The 16780-nt window shown below is 39.5% G+C and overlaps 1 protein-coding gene across 3 annotated transcripts in view; it reads right to left on the reverse strand.

Moving 5' to 3' along the window:
- UBE4B (ubiquitination factor E4B) overlaps positions 1 to 16780 on the reverse strand; it is a 38646-nt gene that overhangs the window by 20416 nt on the left and 1450 nt on the right. Inside the window, exons 2-7 of one of the 3 annotated variants that reach the window (XM_034068121.1) lie at positions 12331 to 12517; positions 7631 to 7766; positions 7002 to 7089; positions 5077 to 5221; positions 4167 to 4395; positions 3304 to 3714 (exon numbers count right to left, since the gene is read on the reverse strand). In XM_034068121.1, the coding sequence (XP_033924012.1) occupies positions 3304 to 3714; positions 4167 to 4395; positions 5077 to 5221; positions 7002 to 7089; positions 7631 to 7766; positions 12331 to 12517 (1196 nt within the window). The remainder of the gene's footprint in view (positions 1 to 3303; positions 3715 to 4166; positions 4396 to 5076; positions 5222 to 7001; positions 7090 to 7630; positions 7767 to 12330; positions 12518 to 16780) is intronic. The other 2 variants (XM_034068122.1, XM_034068123.1) reach the window with 2 other exon arrangements.

Here is a 16780-nt window from a genome sequence, read left to right on the forward strand (position 1 = left end):
TCCCACTGCAGAGAAGAGACCTTAGACAACAGATAGGGCTACAATCACTTTTTATATTCTAAGGAAGGAGAACAAACAAAGCAGGAGGTGATACATCAAAGCAACTGTTCCTTTTAGAACTCCTACGTTAAAGATCATTTGATTTCAACTCAGTTCAATTCCCTCACAGTAAAATATGCCATTTCTTTAAATAGCATGGCCTTAGGTACAGGGGAAAAAAATACTGATACTGTAGACACAAAAACTATATCCTAAAACCATGCCTGAGCCCAGAGAGAAATTAAACACAGGAGTAAGAACACACCCTGCGACTCTCCATCTCAGACTTGTTATCTCAACAGAATTTGTTCTACAGAACAGCTTGGCAAAGCTAATTAAAAGCAAAAGCCTCATCTTACAGAAGGGAATTAAGACAAGATATATCCACTTATGTAAATGGAATTAAGAAAAAAAGCAATTATGTGGATGCTCTATGGCTATTCCTCAAAGAGCTGGCTGTGTACAGGCAGGGTGGATGGAAATGAAGAACTGATTTATAAGCCCCAGATCTCAAACTGGAAAATTAGAGTATTTGTTTCCTTTAATGCAGCTTTTTTAAAAACACATTTAAAGCTACAAACTGTCGGAACTGGGATTTCCTTTAAACTGCAAAATCATTTGCATTCTAATAATCAAGCTGTACAAAGCTATTGTGTAAGCTTTAGAGTCCAACCAATAAATCAGGGAAAGGTTATTGCTGCTAAGCATCTGGTAGCTCAGCATGTTAAGGAACAGAACTTCTAATAGCAGCCATCTCTTTTTGCAGAGAGAGAATTTGTTTTCAGTTATTCAATTAAACCTAATCCATGTAAACCAAGCTCTATTAAAATAGTACTTAGTAACCACAAAGTAATTTCTTTGCTATAGCCTCCCTTTTAAACCTCTTCACTTCTTACATTCAGGTTAAAAATGACCCTTTTAAGAACATAGATTTCTATTTAAAAACCCTACTACTTCTATAGTTGTTTATTCTGTTAATGATTTCACTGCAGCAGTAACTGAAATAATTCTAATGCAAAGCTCATACATCCTTCGTACACATATTGAATGCCTTGGCATTTCCAGAATACAAGTTGTTGCATAATTGTACAGTCACTATGTTCATAATTTAACTAACATTTTATTGCTGTCTGCAGGATGCCAGGACATAATATGCAAACTAAGACTCCAGAAGCATCAGAAATCCTTCCCAAGGCTTTGCAACTCAACCCAATATTTGAATTAAACTGCCAACAGGATAAAAGAGTGGGGAAAAATTATCCTAAATTCCACGAATACAAACCCCCCTAACTTGATAACTTGTGTTATCGAGTTCACTGTCTTGAAATTAGACTGGAAAAGAGGAGATGCTGTTGGAAAGTCTTCTAGTTAACAGTCTGACCTGAGCAGTAGTGAGCTTTATTCCTTTCTCCAACTTGCACTGATACAGAAGTAAAATGCCCCATTCTTTTGTCTCAGCCAAGACACTGCAGCATTACTCTGCAATGGAATGTAAGATGAGAAGATCCTATTCTGCATTTACATTTCCAAAAGCTGTTTTTTTTTTCTTGGCATATCCAGTGTTCTGCAGGTTTCTGTACAGCTGTCTGGCTCTTCAAAACAGAACTCACTAATATCGTTTCTCATTTTGCTTGTGTACATTGTCATGCCACACAAATTAAAGGCCTTTGCTATCTGATTACTAAGTCTGTTCAACAGTGACATGTACCACTCTTCCCCTTCCATTTTTGGTTGTACCAACTGTATCAGCTTCTACTCCTATGTCAAAGCACCAGTTTAAACTTTCCAGTCTATTTTCCTTACAGGCCAGAGGAGTGATCCTCAGCCTGTAAAGCAGCAATGAGGCCTCAATGAAATCACACCATTTGCATCAGCTGGCTATTTGCCTCTGTGTCTTTTCCTACATGTGTACATTGGTCCTCATTTTCCAGTTTTTCATAGGAAAACAAATGTATGATGCACCACTGGTTTTAAAATTACAACTGTGGGTGAATAATATTCCTTCTACTCATATAGTCAATGAGGAGTTCCACTCAAGCATCATTTCGGAAACTATACACTCATTAAACCTAAAAGGCAGCGTGAGTAACATTGCCTTCATCTTAGTCATCTCTTCAAAAAAGAGCTGACTCACTAGCACTCATTATACACCATCCTAAAACCCCATCCAAGTCACATCCTTGGCTTTAGTCATTTCCCAGGTTACTTTGAAGACCACTTGACCCTACGCAGACTTGTTAGTTCCTAATCAACCAAACATGCAGGTTACATTCTCTTTCTCCAATACCTGGACCCAAACTGGATACAAGAAAAATCATCATCTTCATTTTCTTCATCACTACTGTCCTCAGACACATCAGAAACGGCAAGAAGGAGGAGGGAGAAAGGGTTGTCGTATATACTACCATAACAAAAATGGAAAAGGCCATCAGATTCTTTAAGCCAGAAGTAAATGGCAGCTTTTCTTCTTAAATCTGCCAAAAATAGTCTTCTCTAAACATGCAAACAATGGGTAACTTCCTGTTAGTAAAGCCAAGACTATACTAACATGCCCTATTGCATTACTACAAGTTATCCACATATCAAACCATCACACTATTGCAAACCAAAAACTTGAGCAGAATTTTTAGGACCTGATAAAAATTAGATCTTAAGTTGGATGTTTCGACACAACCAAGCACACGGTATTACAGTTCCAAGCTACTGATCTTTACAGCAGTGGTCTCAAATCCTTGAGTGCTCATCTCTCCCTCCTGCAGGGACTGGGGCTTCCAGGAGCAGCCAAAGGGGAAATGCAGTAGTACTTGGCCTGACATACTAAAATAGGCTAATCTGTAATTTAAATCTATGCACCAGGGAATCAAATCCAACACAAAGTAACAGCTTTCAACAAATTCACTAAAGCCCTGCTGAGAAAACTGATTTCAAATCAGGAGGTCTCTTTGGTTTGCTATCCAGGAGGAGCAACTGAACAGAAAGCTAGGAGTTTAACTGGAATGGATGCCAGAAGAGTAGGAAACTAAACCAATATTGCTACCTTGAAAGCAACTACATTACACCTCAAACACTTGCAGAAGCAGGTTTAACATATCGGTAAAGATGGCTTGTTAGCAAGTCAATGTATTAGCACAAACCAGAACACCGAAATCAACTTGGGGTAAGTAGGGTGAGCTCAGCACAAACATTAAGTTCTTCCAAACTGCATGATTATGCCACACCCTGCACAGCACACATTAAACACACTCTTTTGTGCTTGTGAAATACCTAGAAGGAATCCTGTTCAGTAAAGAAGAACGCCTGCGCAAGGTACTGGGTGAAGCAGTAAACAAAGGTGGACCCATTGTTGTGGGTCTCTGTCTGGATGGGGTGACTGGCATGGCTGGAGGGCTAGCAGCCATGGCTGGAGGACCTGGTGAACTAGATGGGATGGAAATACTCGAGGAACGTGGGATGGAAGAAGCTGAAAAGCCACCAGGATGGGTAACAGTGTACGGCCGGTACCTCGGAGAGGAAGGCTGCATCCAAGAAGGGCTTGTTGCTGTGAGGTGAGAGCTGACAGTAATGGAAGGCACAGATGTAGTGGCAACTGAACTGGCTGGTGGGGTAAGAGATGAACCAGTCATTGGTACATAGCTTGTGAAATTGGTAGTAGGAGCTGGACTAGTCCCATAGAGACTAAACCAGTTACAAGGGAAGAAGAAAAAAACAAAAAGCAATGATTTAGGATATGCAGAAAAAGGGTGAAAAAAGATAAAATGAGCAAGAGAAACCCTTGCCCTTGTGATGACTCTTCAGCAGTAATTCTGCAGCTCACACACATTATTCCTTTTTGTTATTGGTGAATAAAACTATGCCATGATCTACACATTTTTAAGTTAAGAGTCATAGCCTCCACTGATGCAAGTCAGGGATACTTCTCAGAAAGAACCAGCTATGTGGCTCTAACCCATCAAATATGCTTCTGGCCATGGCAGTGAAATGGTGGGACATTGACAAGAGAAAGTGTGATGAACTTTAAAAATCTGTTCTATTTACTGTTCTCAGGACATTTCTATGCCCCTCTCTTTCTTCCAGTCTAACAATCAATATTCAAGTGAAATTGGTATTCAGTTATAATCAGAAGTCACCTGGACAATGAACTGGAACCAAAGGAGCCCACATTACAGAACATGGGGCTGCTTCCTGGGTTAGAGCCCATGTTTAGAATCAGGCTTCTGTCAGGAGAGCGGGCAGCTGCAGCAATGGGTTGGGATGTAGCTGTCAGGCTGGCAAATGGGTTTTCATCCCTTGACTGTGTGGACATCATCAGCACTTCCATCAGAATCTGCCCGATCAAGTCCTTAAAGTCTGAAAATACTGTTGAGAGTAAGAGAGTTAGCATCAACTATCACTTTATATGAACTAGGTTCTGGAATTACAGCTCCACAAAAACATAACTGTTACGGAAAGCACAAAAGCTCACAGATGACCTGATGCTGTTACTGTTGGTTATTAAAGTTGGCTTGCCTGTCCCTCTCAGATTTCCCCACCCTGCTGTTGAGTTGGGAAAGTTATGTCATACAGAAAAACACACACACACCCCCACATGCCCACACATAAAATAACAATTTGGAATTTGGTTATCTTAGAGCTGACAGAAAAAAAATAGCATTTGATATAGAAAACAGTCAGGAATTCTTAGCTTAGCAAATTAACTGCTAAAAGTTAATTACAATGCAGGACAACCCATTCATTCACTAAAAGGTTTCTGGGGGGAAAACTGCTGACACTGCAGCATCAGCACACCAGTTTAACAAGAGAAAACCTAACCAACAAGAGTACAGCAACTGACTAAAACAGTTATGTCCAATTGGTCCCATGTTTCTTTTATGGGGATTCCATTTCCTCCTACATCTGCTGCTGGTACATGTTTAAATCAAGCAAAGACCACAAGGAGGTGGCTTTGGCATTGGAGCCAAGGGAGAAAAACCTTAAAGAACAGAGAACATGGCACTCAACTGAAACAATCCTAACAATGAGGGCAGTTCAGATACCCACCTTCCTTCGGGTTCTGCTTAAACTGGGCAGAGAGTGAATTGAGGAAGATAACATCTCTGTCCCGGTCCTTCCAAGAGACTCTGAAGATCTTACAGACCAGCTGTAAAGCTTGTTCCTCAGACACTTCAGACCCAGACAGAGGTTCCTTGGTTGGGAGAGTAAAAACAGCCATCAATTTATTTGCAATTGTATTAGTCAAGTCACAGTCAGCACAGGAAGGAAGAAGCTTCTCCAAGTCTTTCCCACTTTCAAATCTGTGCCCAGATAAAGACATCTTCCACTTGAATGGAGTCAGGACAGGACAAGAGACTCAAGAGTTTGCCTCCTTCCCCTTTCTTCCAAGAAAAGGAAGGTCATGTAAAGCATGCTCAGAATGAAAATCTAGTTTCTCTAAAGGGAATGGTATTATCTAGTGGCCAGCAGAACTTAAATTGGAGGGTTCTTGCAATCCTAAGGCAGCTTTGAGTGTGCACCTGAAAAAATGGTGGAATACAAAGAAATTAACCTCAAGGCATTATTCCTGCAATGTCATGAGAGGTAGCTCTTAAAACAAGTCTAAAACATACATAACAAACCAGCAACATGTGTCCTCCCTCCACTCTTCTACCAATGCTGTAAAAGCAACATAATACAGAAAACTATTCAGCTACACAGGATTTAAAGACTGAAAAGTTTTAGTTTGGAGGCTATTTCTCTGCAGGACTTGTAGATATTTACTAGCCCAACACAAAACTGATGATCTTTGAGTAATAGAAGCACACATTGTAATGTTGTGTATCATACCGGAGACAGCAGTATTCTTTTCTTCTAGAAACAAACAAGGCAATGAGGGAGAGCAAAACAGACTGAAAAAAACCAAGGTTGACACTAAAATCTCCCTTTTTCCCTTTAAATTTGAGACCTCGTAATGGTCACCAGGTAAGCCTTGATCTATCTGAGATTTCCAGCAACTACCAGCACTGAACCCTTTTCAAAAGCCTTCCCTAACTACTTAATACAACGTAAATTGTGGCACATTAATTCATTTTTATTGACTTAATCGTTCCACTGGTATTTTACTCGTTTCAAGTTCTTCTCCTGCCCATTTCTGCAAAGAAGAAATGATTATTGACATCATTCCTAATGCTGATAACCAGACAAGAAGTTTTTTGCTTATAAATAAGGACTACACCATCTCCTACCTGCTTAACTTTCTGGTATCTTCACATGAGTAAGAGGAATTGCATTAAGTCTGTAAAGCTCTATTTTATTTTCCACTGCTCCCCCTGCTTCAAGACTGCCCTTGATTCCAAGCTATTTATTTCACAGTAGCACAAGGCAAGCTGTCCAACTGCCCAATTTGCAGCTAGGAATTGACTGGAAAGGATTCTGCGGCAGTGTTATTGCTACATGGCTTTAAGCCAGGCTTTTACCAACTGACCTTATTACTGACAGTGCAGGAATAAAGACAGACATCTAATGAGCACTGCAAGAACTGTTGTAGAAACTTCTCTCCACTACAGTGATGTCCCATTTATTTATGGCTTCATTTCATATGGGCCTTAAAATCAAACAACAGGGAATACAATTTTAGGAGTGAACTTGAGTTTTGTACTTGCTTTCTTTTCCTACTTTGAAGGGGCCTACCACTTGTCTAAACCTGAATAGGTCCCTTTGCTGTAGGATATATAACAAATACATTTTCCTCAGAGTTTTCAACTATCATTCATAAACCAGTTTGAGACAAAAATGCAGCTTTGATATAGAAAGTTTTGATTTTTTCTTCCTTCGCACAAATTTTAGTGAAGAAATTGTTCACAGATGACATCCGAGGGCTAGCTCCATCCTTTCGAAAGCACATATTCAATATATGGAGGCAAGTGAGCTCCCTGCAAGCTGCAACTCTGCATCACATCTCCATCCAACCAAATATAAACCAGACTAACCTTATCCGTCAGGCTCCTTTTCTCCCTGCGATCATTCTCATCCACCTCCATGTTTTCAATTCCTGAATCCACATCTACCTGGGACATACTGTAGGTAAAAATAAGAGAAGTCCATTAACGCAGGGAAAGCCACAGACAGTCCTCTGTAAGATGCTGACTGAAGGAGTGTCACCTTAAATAGAAGTAGCAAAGAAAAACCCATGCAACAGGAACATCCATACGCACTAGCAGCAATTAAAAATCACTAGTTGATAAATGCTTCTCATATTACATTTATTTTGAGCTCAAGAAGCACATTTCTAAAGCTGGCAATACAAACTACACAGCTATGAAATCCCATAGCCTTTTCTTTTTTACACAGAGTAGCTGAATTATCCCCATCAGACATGCTCATCACTTACTGTTTAAGATAATGCTTTGACTTTCACCACTTTAGGTCAGGAATTCCCATTAAAATCAGACTAGAAAAAGCATTAGTGGTCTAAACAGCGTGTCATTTTTAAGCCTTAAACTCTATAGCATTAACACAGCTGGAAGTGAGAAATGGCAGAACATTTTCCTGTGTTAAGTGGTTTTGATGATGAGCATTGCACAGTATTTTCTGGCTTAGACAAGCTGCATTTTTTTACCTTTTCTCACAGGAGACACTATCAATATCCATGCTCTGAGACCGAGAGAGAGACTGAGATTGTGTTTCAAGGCTGTTAGATGGAGAACTGCTGAGTGAACTCACTCCTTCGCTGCTCTGGCTTCGGTGGGCTACTCCTAGAGAAAAGGCACCACCAAGATTACTACTAGGGAGAAGAGAAGGTACTACACAATTATCTGGATGGAAAAGGAGAGGAAATACTGTTTCTCCATCCAGCTCATAAGCATTTAGTAATGCATTAGGAATTAAATGTTAATAATATTCACATTTGACTACAGATAACCACATATTTTACCTCGCCTTGCAGCAGCAATATACGTATGCTTACCTGCATTACAACACAGAGAACAAAACTAAATTTGCACCTATGAAGTGCTCAGAGATTCACCCCCATACAAAATACAAGCACTAACAATCAGACTGCTTACCAGATTGCTCTGTGTGCTACCTTAAAACCTTGTGAAAGCCCATCTAAAATCTATCCTATTAGGACTTCACTCTGGGTCATTATGATGGACTTAACTCGGGTGAGGAGACAGGACATAACTAATCTGAGTTCTGACAGCCTTCCCACAAAACCTCACACAATTTACTAGGGAATTATTGGTACCTTTCCTTCTCCGCAAGAAGGAAACAGGCATCCAAGATGTCCTAACAACATCCTAATAGGCATCCAAGATGTCCTAACAACATTCCAATGGTGGAACACCAGCAAACTGGGAACAATATGATGGCTTTGGTGCAGGGCTGATGACCATCAGGGTATGAACAGAAGGATTCACTTTGTTATTAAGACTTCTTCAGAGAAGTGTTACATACTAGCATGGCAGGAGGAAAGTTATATCCATAATTTCAAATGAGGCAGAAAAAAGCCTTTCCTTCAATAACAACACAAACTGAATGACTTGTACAAACATCTAAATGACAGGGCTCTTAAGTGTAGTCCATTCCTAAAAACTGTGCCTAGTGACGCTGCTGGAAGTCATGATTCATAGTAAAGTAGCATTAACTGCAAGCTGCAACTGTAGATTATCAACAGCAGGTACGTGCACGTTAGTGAGCAAACTCCTTGAAGGAGGAGAAGAAAAGGTACCATTCATCTGTTTGTTTAAAGAGAAAGCAGCAGTGCCTTTCACTCCTTTGGGTTGTTTCACCTGCAGCTTACAAGACATTCCCCAAACAGTATTAGGTTTCAGATGAGCAGTGTAAAACCAGCTTGACAACCTATTTTTAAACTCCAGTAGTGTTACTACTGAAACGTGCAAGCTTCTCTAGCATTTACAGAAGCAACACATTCTGAGATACAGTGGGGGCAGCAAACCAGAGCAAATCACGACTATGCTCTTTGACACAAGCTGTTTGTTTTCAAACACCCTTCCCAAAACTTCTCATGGTTTTGAAACAATTCATTTTACAGGAACAAAACTGCAGAAAGCAGAAAGATCCCATTTAGAAGACAGCTTGTTGAAGAACAGCTAGATGTTCAGCATGGGAGGTAGGAAAAGTTGCTTCATTCTACTGCTTTCCAACTCCTGTTTTACTTCCCTGGGTATAAAACAGTTTTAGTTTAACTCCTTAAATTAGGTTGGAAGTCAGTCAGTATTCAGAAAATGCTCAGATCTTCCAATCAGAAGTGGAATAGATGTATGAAGTAAAATTAATTTGCATTGGTATTCAGAAAGGAATTTAACAAGCAGATTGTCCAACATACATCTAGAAATATATATAGTTATAACTAAAGACATAAAAGCACTCTAATGTATAGCAGGACAACACAGAATGCATATGTAAGTTGCACATATCACAAAATGCTTGCTAAATCTAAGTTTTACTCAATTTTGTGCAAAGCTTCTGTGCTTTGGTCAGTACCTTCAGGACTGTAGCTGGGTGTTATTCATTAACAACATTCAGACAACATTCCTGAGCCCATTAGGTTTTCAGTATGAGAAGAAGAACAGAGATAGGAACCAAGATCCTCCAAGAAGTTAGATTTCACTTCAACATCTATTTGCCAGTATTAAATGTCTGCATAAGATTTCACCCATGAATGAGGAAAATATCAAGAGAAACTCTTATTTCAGTTCTAAATAGCTATTTTTGTGATGCCTATTACAGGTTTGACACTGACACTGCATGCAAGAGACAAAAGCCCAAAGCCTAGGACAGTTTCCCCACAAAACCAAGGATATAAATATCAAGTATAGTGACTGAACTGAGCAAAGCTAGTCAGTCAGTCAGGTTGAACAGAAGAACCTTTCCAAAGCAGAACTTCAGTGATACAGATAAAGATAACACCCAGCAGAAATACGCTGTCCATGGCAGGGGAAGGCTGACTTCAGAAGGGCATTCCAGCATGCCGCTGATTTAAGGTATGCCAGTTACAGCCTTCTTTTCCTTTAGTACATCATCAGTTATAAAGGGACAGTCTGTCTCGAGTCCTCCCTCTCTCTTTCTCAATCTTCCCAAAGGAAAAGCTATCTAAGTCAGTGGATAAAGAAACCAGAGCAAATGGGGCTTACAAGGGTGAAGAATTGCACTGCTCTACATTCTAGTCCCCCTGCCAAGAAAATGTACTTCAGCAGTCATACTGCAGCACTCACCAACAGGCTTCTTGAAACAAACTGTGCTACCTACCACCTTTTTACCACATTTACTTCACTGGATCAGGTATACAATAAAGTTCCATTTTCCTTAAATAATGACAACAGCAGAGATGTGCAAAACTTATGAAGACCACACACCCTGTATGTATGGCTGTCCCTGCTATACTGGGATATTTTCCAGATACATACAAAATAATGATCATATTTTCCATTAAATCAATGTGTAAGTGTGATCTCACCATGATATGCAGCTTCTTACAAAAATGGATGCTTACAAGGACACTATTGCTGTGGTTGCTCTCTGTATGCCCAAATGAATTAAACCCTCTGCAATCACTTTAGTTTACTGTTCAAAGGAACTCCTGCAAACCACACAGCATTGGCTGAGTCTTCATTTATGCTAAATAAGTACAGCAGATGATGAGTTGTGAACTTTCTTTTCCTGGTCTATTCCCCAATTTAACCATATCTTTTACCCTGGTGTCAGAGACATGCATTATTCAGTTGCTGCAATGAACGGCACTGTAGGAAGCAAACACTATCCTGGCTAGGTAACTTCTGTTTCTGGTCAAACAATCTGGTCTGTATAGTACAGTGCAGATACATGAATTCTTATATCAGAGGTCTCTGAGGTCTTGGCTATTTGATCACTTCAAAACATGATAAACCTGCCTGCAAATACACACACATTTGTACCTTCAGGTAGATGTTTCCACATCTCCTGCTCTGTTGGCATTAGCAGTCATACAGTTGTGCAGGAAGATGGATCACGACCTCATGTAGTTCAAAACTATCTACTTCTCTTGGGTTAGTTTTCACTTGGATTAAGCCCATGATCCACCTCACCACAGAGCTGCTATGGACAGCAGAGGGAGAGAGTGAGAAATACTCCTTTTGGCAACAGTCAGACCTAAAGTGGATTAAAATAGTCATGAGGCTGAGTGAACACAGTAAGTGAAATCTGCACTGCTCTTAAAAAGTCACCTTTGCTTCTGGGTTGCTGTCTATAATCATGAGGACAATATGCAGTGTTAAATTCCACCTGCAATGAACTTCTCTCAGGAAATGCTTTTGATAGCTTTTCTCTGTCCTGCTTTGGATACAAGTCAACAAAATAAGCAGGAAGGAGTCATTTCTGGGTATTTCAGAACAGTGCTGTAATTAAATTACAAAACTTAGGCTTCTAAATTACTGTAATTGTCAAAGGAAAAACCCCACATTTTCAGAAAGCAAATAGGTAAATAGATAAAGAATTCTGCATATTTATGAAGGACCATTACATGCAAAACAGTTTAAGTTTCCAGATAAAGATCACAATACTGGAAACAATGTTAATTTGGTTTGATTTCCAAGACAAACTCTGAAAGCAAAATTCAGGGAGGTTTTTTTGGTGGTTTTTAGGTCAAAAGTAGTATTATATGCAAGAATATTGTCTTTATCTCGCTAAAGTGCAACCTTCTGCTCTGTCTTTCTCTGATTTTAACAGATCAAGTATTATCTTCTGAAATAAATACCCTCTGTAAATATCCTACTTGTATTCGATCCAGTAAAAAGTGGAATTGGCAAAGCAATAAAAAGGAGAATGCAAATACTTTATTCTTACATGGACAATGCACAGTCAGTGCCTACTATTTTTAATTGTGCCAAACATTAGTAATTAAAGATCAAAAGTTAACTTGGGACTGATTGCTAAAGCATACATAGAAACTGATCAATAAAAGCTGTGTTGCAAGACTGAGAAGGGCTTTTCCCCTGTCTCCTTGACAGATTGGTTTTCTCTTCTGTGATAATCTGTAATATTAAACTGTATTATAATCTACTTTAAGCTTTCATAACCCATATACTAAATGCCATTAGTTTACTTATACATGGCAACTAATTGTATCTAATCATTTATTACTTGGAAAATTAAACCAAAAGTACCTTAATTCACCATTTTGGAATGTTTTTTCCTGAACATTATTTTTAGCAAAGCAGAAACATGAACAGCAGTGCTCCTGTTCTAGATATCAGGAGATGCCTAACAACTTTCAGCAGACATACAACAGTAACATTTGTCACCAATGTGCCAGCCTACCTGATGCCCCAATAGGAGAGGTAGCTGGGGTCATGCTATGGACATTTAGGCCTAGGCTATGGGATGGTCCTGGGCCTGGTGCTACTACAGGAGGTCCAGGGGGGGTCTCTCTCTGCGGTGATGTAAGTGGTGTAGTAGGCTGGGAAGAGGGCCCACCGGCCAGCCGAGCCAGGCGCCGCCGACGGATCTGCACAAGGGAAATGACAACAGTAAGTAAGCTGGGTTGTACATATGCACCCCAACATTGCCCTCTGGCCTTCCTACACAGTGGGGAATCTACTCCTGTGAAACTGCAAATATAGAGGCTTTACTTGATAACCTGCTGAACTCGGGTGACTCGTACTGCTGTTTCTCTGTGTGACAATACTACAACACCCTTCATGCTTAGGTTTTAAGTATATGTTTGCTGCCTTGGAAAACCACGTGCACTGAAGAACACTGTGTTTGTCCCTCAAAGGGTTGTGTGAGACAAGTGTAATATTGACTGCTCAGCAATTTCCAACCCTGTAACGCTCCTCCCCATTAATTTTGGCATTTGACAAACTGCATTAATCTGATAAAAGGGACAATCTGAACATGACCTTTGCCTTAATTTCACACCACATGATACTAGTCACCCGTGCTAGTCATCTGCTGGACAGAGGCATCTTGAGAAGTAAAGACAGACAGTAAACAACATCCTCTCATCACCTAGAGACATTTCAGCACACAATTTAAAACAACAGGGTTTTTATGTTACTGGTAAGATAGAGAAGCATCTGCCTTTGAGCGCATAACACTAATATCATACATGAGAAGTAGATTAAAGAAAACTTATAAACTCATAATTTTATGTTCTTCAATTGAAACTTGAAGCACAAAAGAAAAACAGAAAAGAAATCATTTATCATCAGGCTGCCTGAGAGGATCTGTTCCTAAAGCTCACATCTTCAGCTCAAAATAGGCCCAGCACAAAACATAACTAGCGTGTTTGAGGGTGTCCACTCCCTGCAAAAATAAGCAATTCATGTAATTCCCTCTTTGCAATAAGATACTCAAGCATTGTATGCAATGCATCAGTTTTCATCACTGCTCATAATCCTAAAGAACTGCCAAGCAAGGGAAAGAGCAAACAAAAGATTTATGTCAAGTCAATGTCTGCGCTACAGCACTGCAGTCATTTAATGGCCGGTGAAACATACTCCAACAGGAAGAAGACCAGATCAAATGAAATCAGACTTCAAGAACAGTGGGAAAACACCGTCTGGAACCACATCTCCCTCCATGACAGGCGTCAACCACAGGAAGAAAACAAATTCTTCTTGTGTGTGTGTTCTCAAGATAAAAAGAATAGAATGTCTTAATCCCTCCTCCTTGTCAAGCAAAACAGGGGAGCTTATTGCATAAATAGTTCAGCTTTACTGTAAGCAGAAGCTGTATTTACATATTAGGGGCTCTAAGACACTTTTTAATACCTTCATTTTTCTCCACTTGTATAAGATACATCCTATGTTTTCAGCTGTTTATCTGAAAACATTAGGGAACTACCTCACCCCTCAGAGCCATACCTGAGAACGCTGTGGCAGCTACACATCCCCATAGCCACTTTCCCTATTGGTGAACCCATATGAAGTGTTCCTAGCTTACCAAGCTGTACCAAAACCATTATCAATAAACCCATCTAGTTAAACTGTACATTTGAATTAGGAGGATTGAATGAAAGTTTTAGAAGCTGTTTCTTTACCACTCAACTGCTCTGTGGCCATGTTTTTCAGGTAAAGGAAGGCAGGGAGGAACAGAGGATGAAAAATACAAATACACATACAAACAGCCCATATATGCAGCAGTGTCTGAGGGACAAAGATGTAGATTATGTAAAAGGCAAGAAAAATAAAGGTGATGTGAAACTTTTCCATAACTGTTCATATTCATTCTTGCTAGCTAGCTCCAAATCTGATATTGGAAACGTGAGAGGAAAAATGCATAGATAATCAATATCTTTATCAAATACAGTCAAACATTGATTATTCAAACAAGGTCACGTCCCTCACAAAGTATGACTTGCACAAAACCTCTCTTCATCATCTCCCAGTTTCAAGCAGATAATGGAGGCTCCTTGTGCCACTCAGCGTTTCTTCACCTACAGTGCTAGGCAAGATCAATGTCCAATTACACCAAAATCATCATTGTCCACATGGGAGGTCACCAAGATAAACTTTCTGCCTTGTCTTTGTCACTTAATCCATCAAACACTCATCAACCACCAGTCCCTAGAGTGAAACCTGCCCTGAAAATTCTGGAAAGGCCATGGAACAAAGAAACCTGCATAGAGCTGCCTTTAGGTAAGACATTACAATTAAAACTAACACACGTTTTTTCCCTGTCCCTTTAAGGACGATAGGCAAATTATATTTATCTTCCTTACTGCTGAACAAATTAACCTTAAAATATAAATAAACTCTGAATACTTTTTCCACTGAAAGCGCCAGCTTTCACAACAGAGGGTACATTTAGCAATTGCTAAAAGACCAGATTTGGTTCTTGGATACCCTGAGATATCATATTCTTCTAGGTTTACATAAAATTACCATAGAAAATTGGAATTTGATCTCAGGATTAGAAAGTTCTAGGTAAGAGAAGGAAAAAGGGAGAAACTAAGATATTATGCTCAAAAGACAAAGGTGTGAGCTGAAAGAGAAGTTTGGGAATACAGTATAAAACTGGCACACACATTCTATCCAGGTAACCTCCTCGTGCCATCTGATTTAAACAGCACTGAAAGGGACTCAGACCATGTAGCTTGTTTGTACAACACTAGGCACAAATGAGGCCCCAAACTGTTGCCTTCACATGACACAAATAATATGGGTTGGAACAGTTCAAAGCGACCTGTTCTCATTTTAGCCTGACTCTCCAAATGACCATGAAGAAACACATAACTGGGGTTCTTTGAATATTTTCTTAGGAAAGTTTAGGATACCTCAATAATACCTAACCCCTGATTTCAGCAATAAGTACCTGCAGTGGTGACATGACAAAGCTTTTATGTTCTGTTTATTACCCAACAGCAACAAGTGATTTGCTACTAATTATTACATAGGCTACAGAACAGACAATGCCCATCTTCCCTACACGGCACAACTCCATAATATACAGTTTAAAAGGTTCATTAAAGAGAACTCTAATTGGTTGAATGGAAGAGGGTTTGATTAGTACAACTACTGCTGGACACATCTGGCCTATGTCTTTGCATAGCAGTTTTCAGATCTACGTTTTTGATCTTCCTGGACTTCTTCAAAGCTGTGAGTGGACACACTACAACAAGCAATGTAAAAACAACACCCTGTTAAAGACAGTTAACTGATAACTTAATTTTGCATCAGACCAATAAAGGTGCCACCAGGAAGACTGGTCCCTCAGGCTCATGTGTTCTCATCTGCTTTTCTGGCAACTGTTTTGTGAAACTAAAGACATTTTTTATCCTACCATAATCATCAAAGAGCTCCAAATCTATACAATAAAGGGTAATTTGAATGAATAGCCTTATTTTTCTTGTATGCATTAGAGCATGTTAAATTGGTTTAAGAAATGCTCCATTTTCTGCTGACACTGGTCACTCCCTATACTCAGAAACACTACTAAAAATCATGTGTTAGAGGATCCTAAATTCACCTCATTCTTTCGAACTTTATACCACATTTGGCTTGATTCTGCCTTTTCCTATGCAGTCCCTATTCTCATCATGAGCTATCACTTGTGCTCAAATTCAGACACTAAAAAGGAATTTTCTCCCCTCCTAAAGATTTTAGTGTGCTCTATAGTGAATGGTATCTTCTAGTGCTTTAACACACTAAATACTGTGAAAATTTGAGTGAAAGACACCATTGATAGCAATAGAAAATAGCTTTTTGAAGTTAAAATACATCCTATAATCCCAAAGCCATTATAAATTGTATCTGTCTCTTTTCTTCTTAAGTTACATCTGTTAATGCTGTACTTTATACTGCATATAAGAAGATAATAGAAACTAAAAGAGGCTTGTCATTGTTTTCAATGAGTGATTTTTCTCCATTAGCTACTGTGAGACAGGCAGTTTAAATTGAGTAGAAGTCATATTTTAGAAGGCTATTTTTCCATAGAGCCCAGCTCTGATCCAGCACCCATTGTACCAAGTAACAGTGAAGTGGAGATGTGGAGGAATATTAAAATAGATTTGGCTCTGACTTTTCAGTGATGGGTCCATTAACAATAAAAGGTGACAGCATGACTCTCTTAAAATGATGCAAGATGAAGTTTGTCTCTAGCAATCACTTAAAAGACTTGGTCAGCTCTGGTCCTAGCTGAACTGTACCTGAAGAACTTGAGTCATACAATCAGAGTGGTTAGCATTGGGAAGGATCTTAAGATCTTTTGCCAGAAAAGGTAGATGAGGTCCCTACTGGGGAACACATTTTCTGCAGCCTCAGATCCA

Source organism: Melopsittacus undulatus, chromosome 12 (assembly GCF_012275295.1).
Source record: "Melopsittacus undulatus isolate bMelUnd1 chromosome 12, bMelUnd1.mat.Z, whole genome shotgun sequence".
NCBI classification, from domain to species: Eukaryota; Metazoa; Chordata; class Aves; order Psittaciformes; family Psittaculidae; genus Melopsittacus; species Melopsittacus undulatus.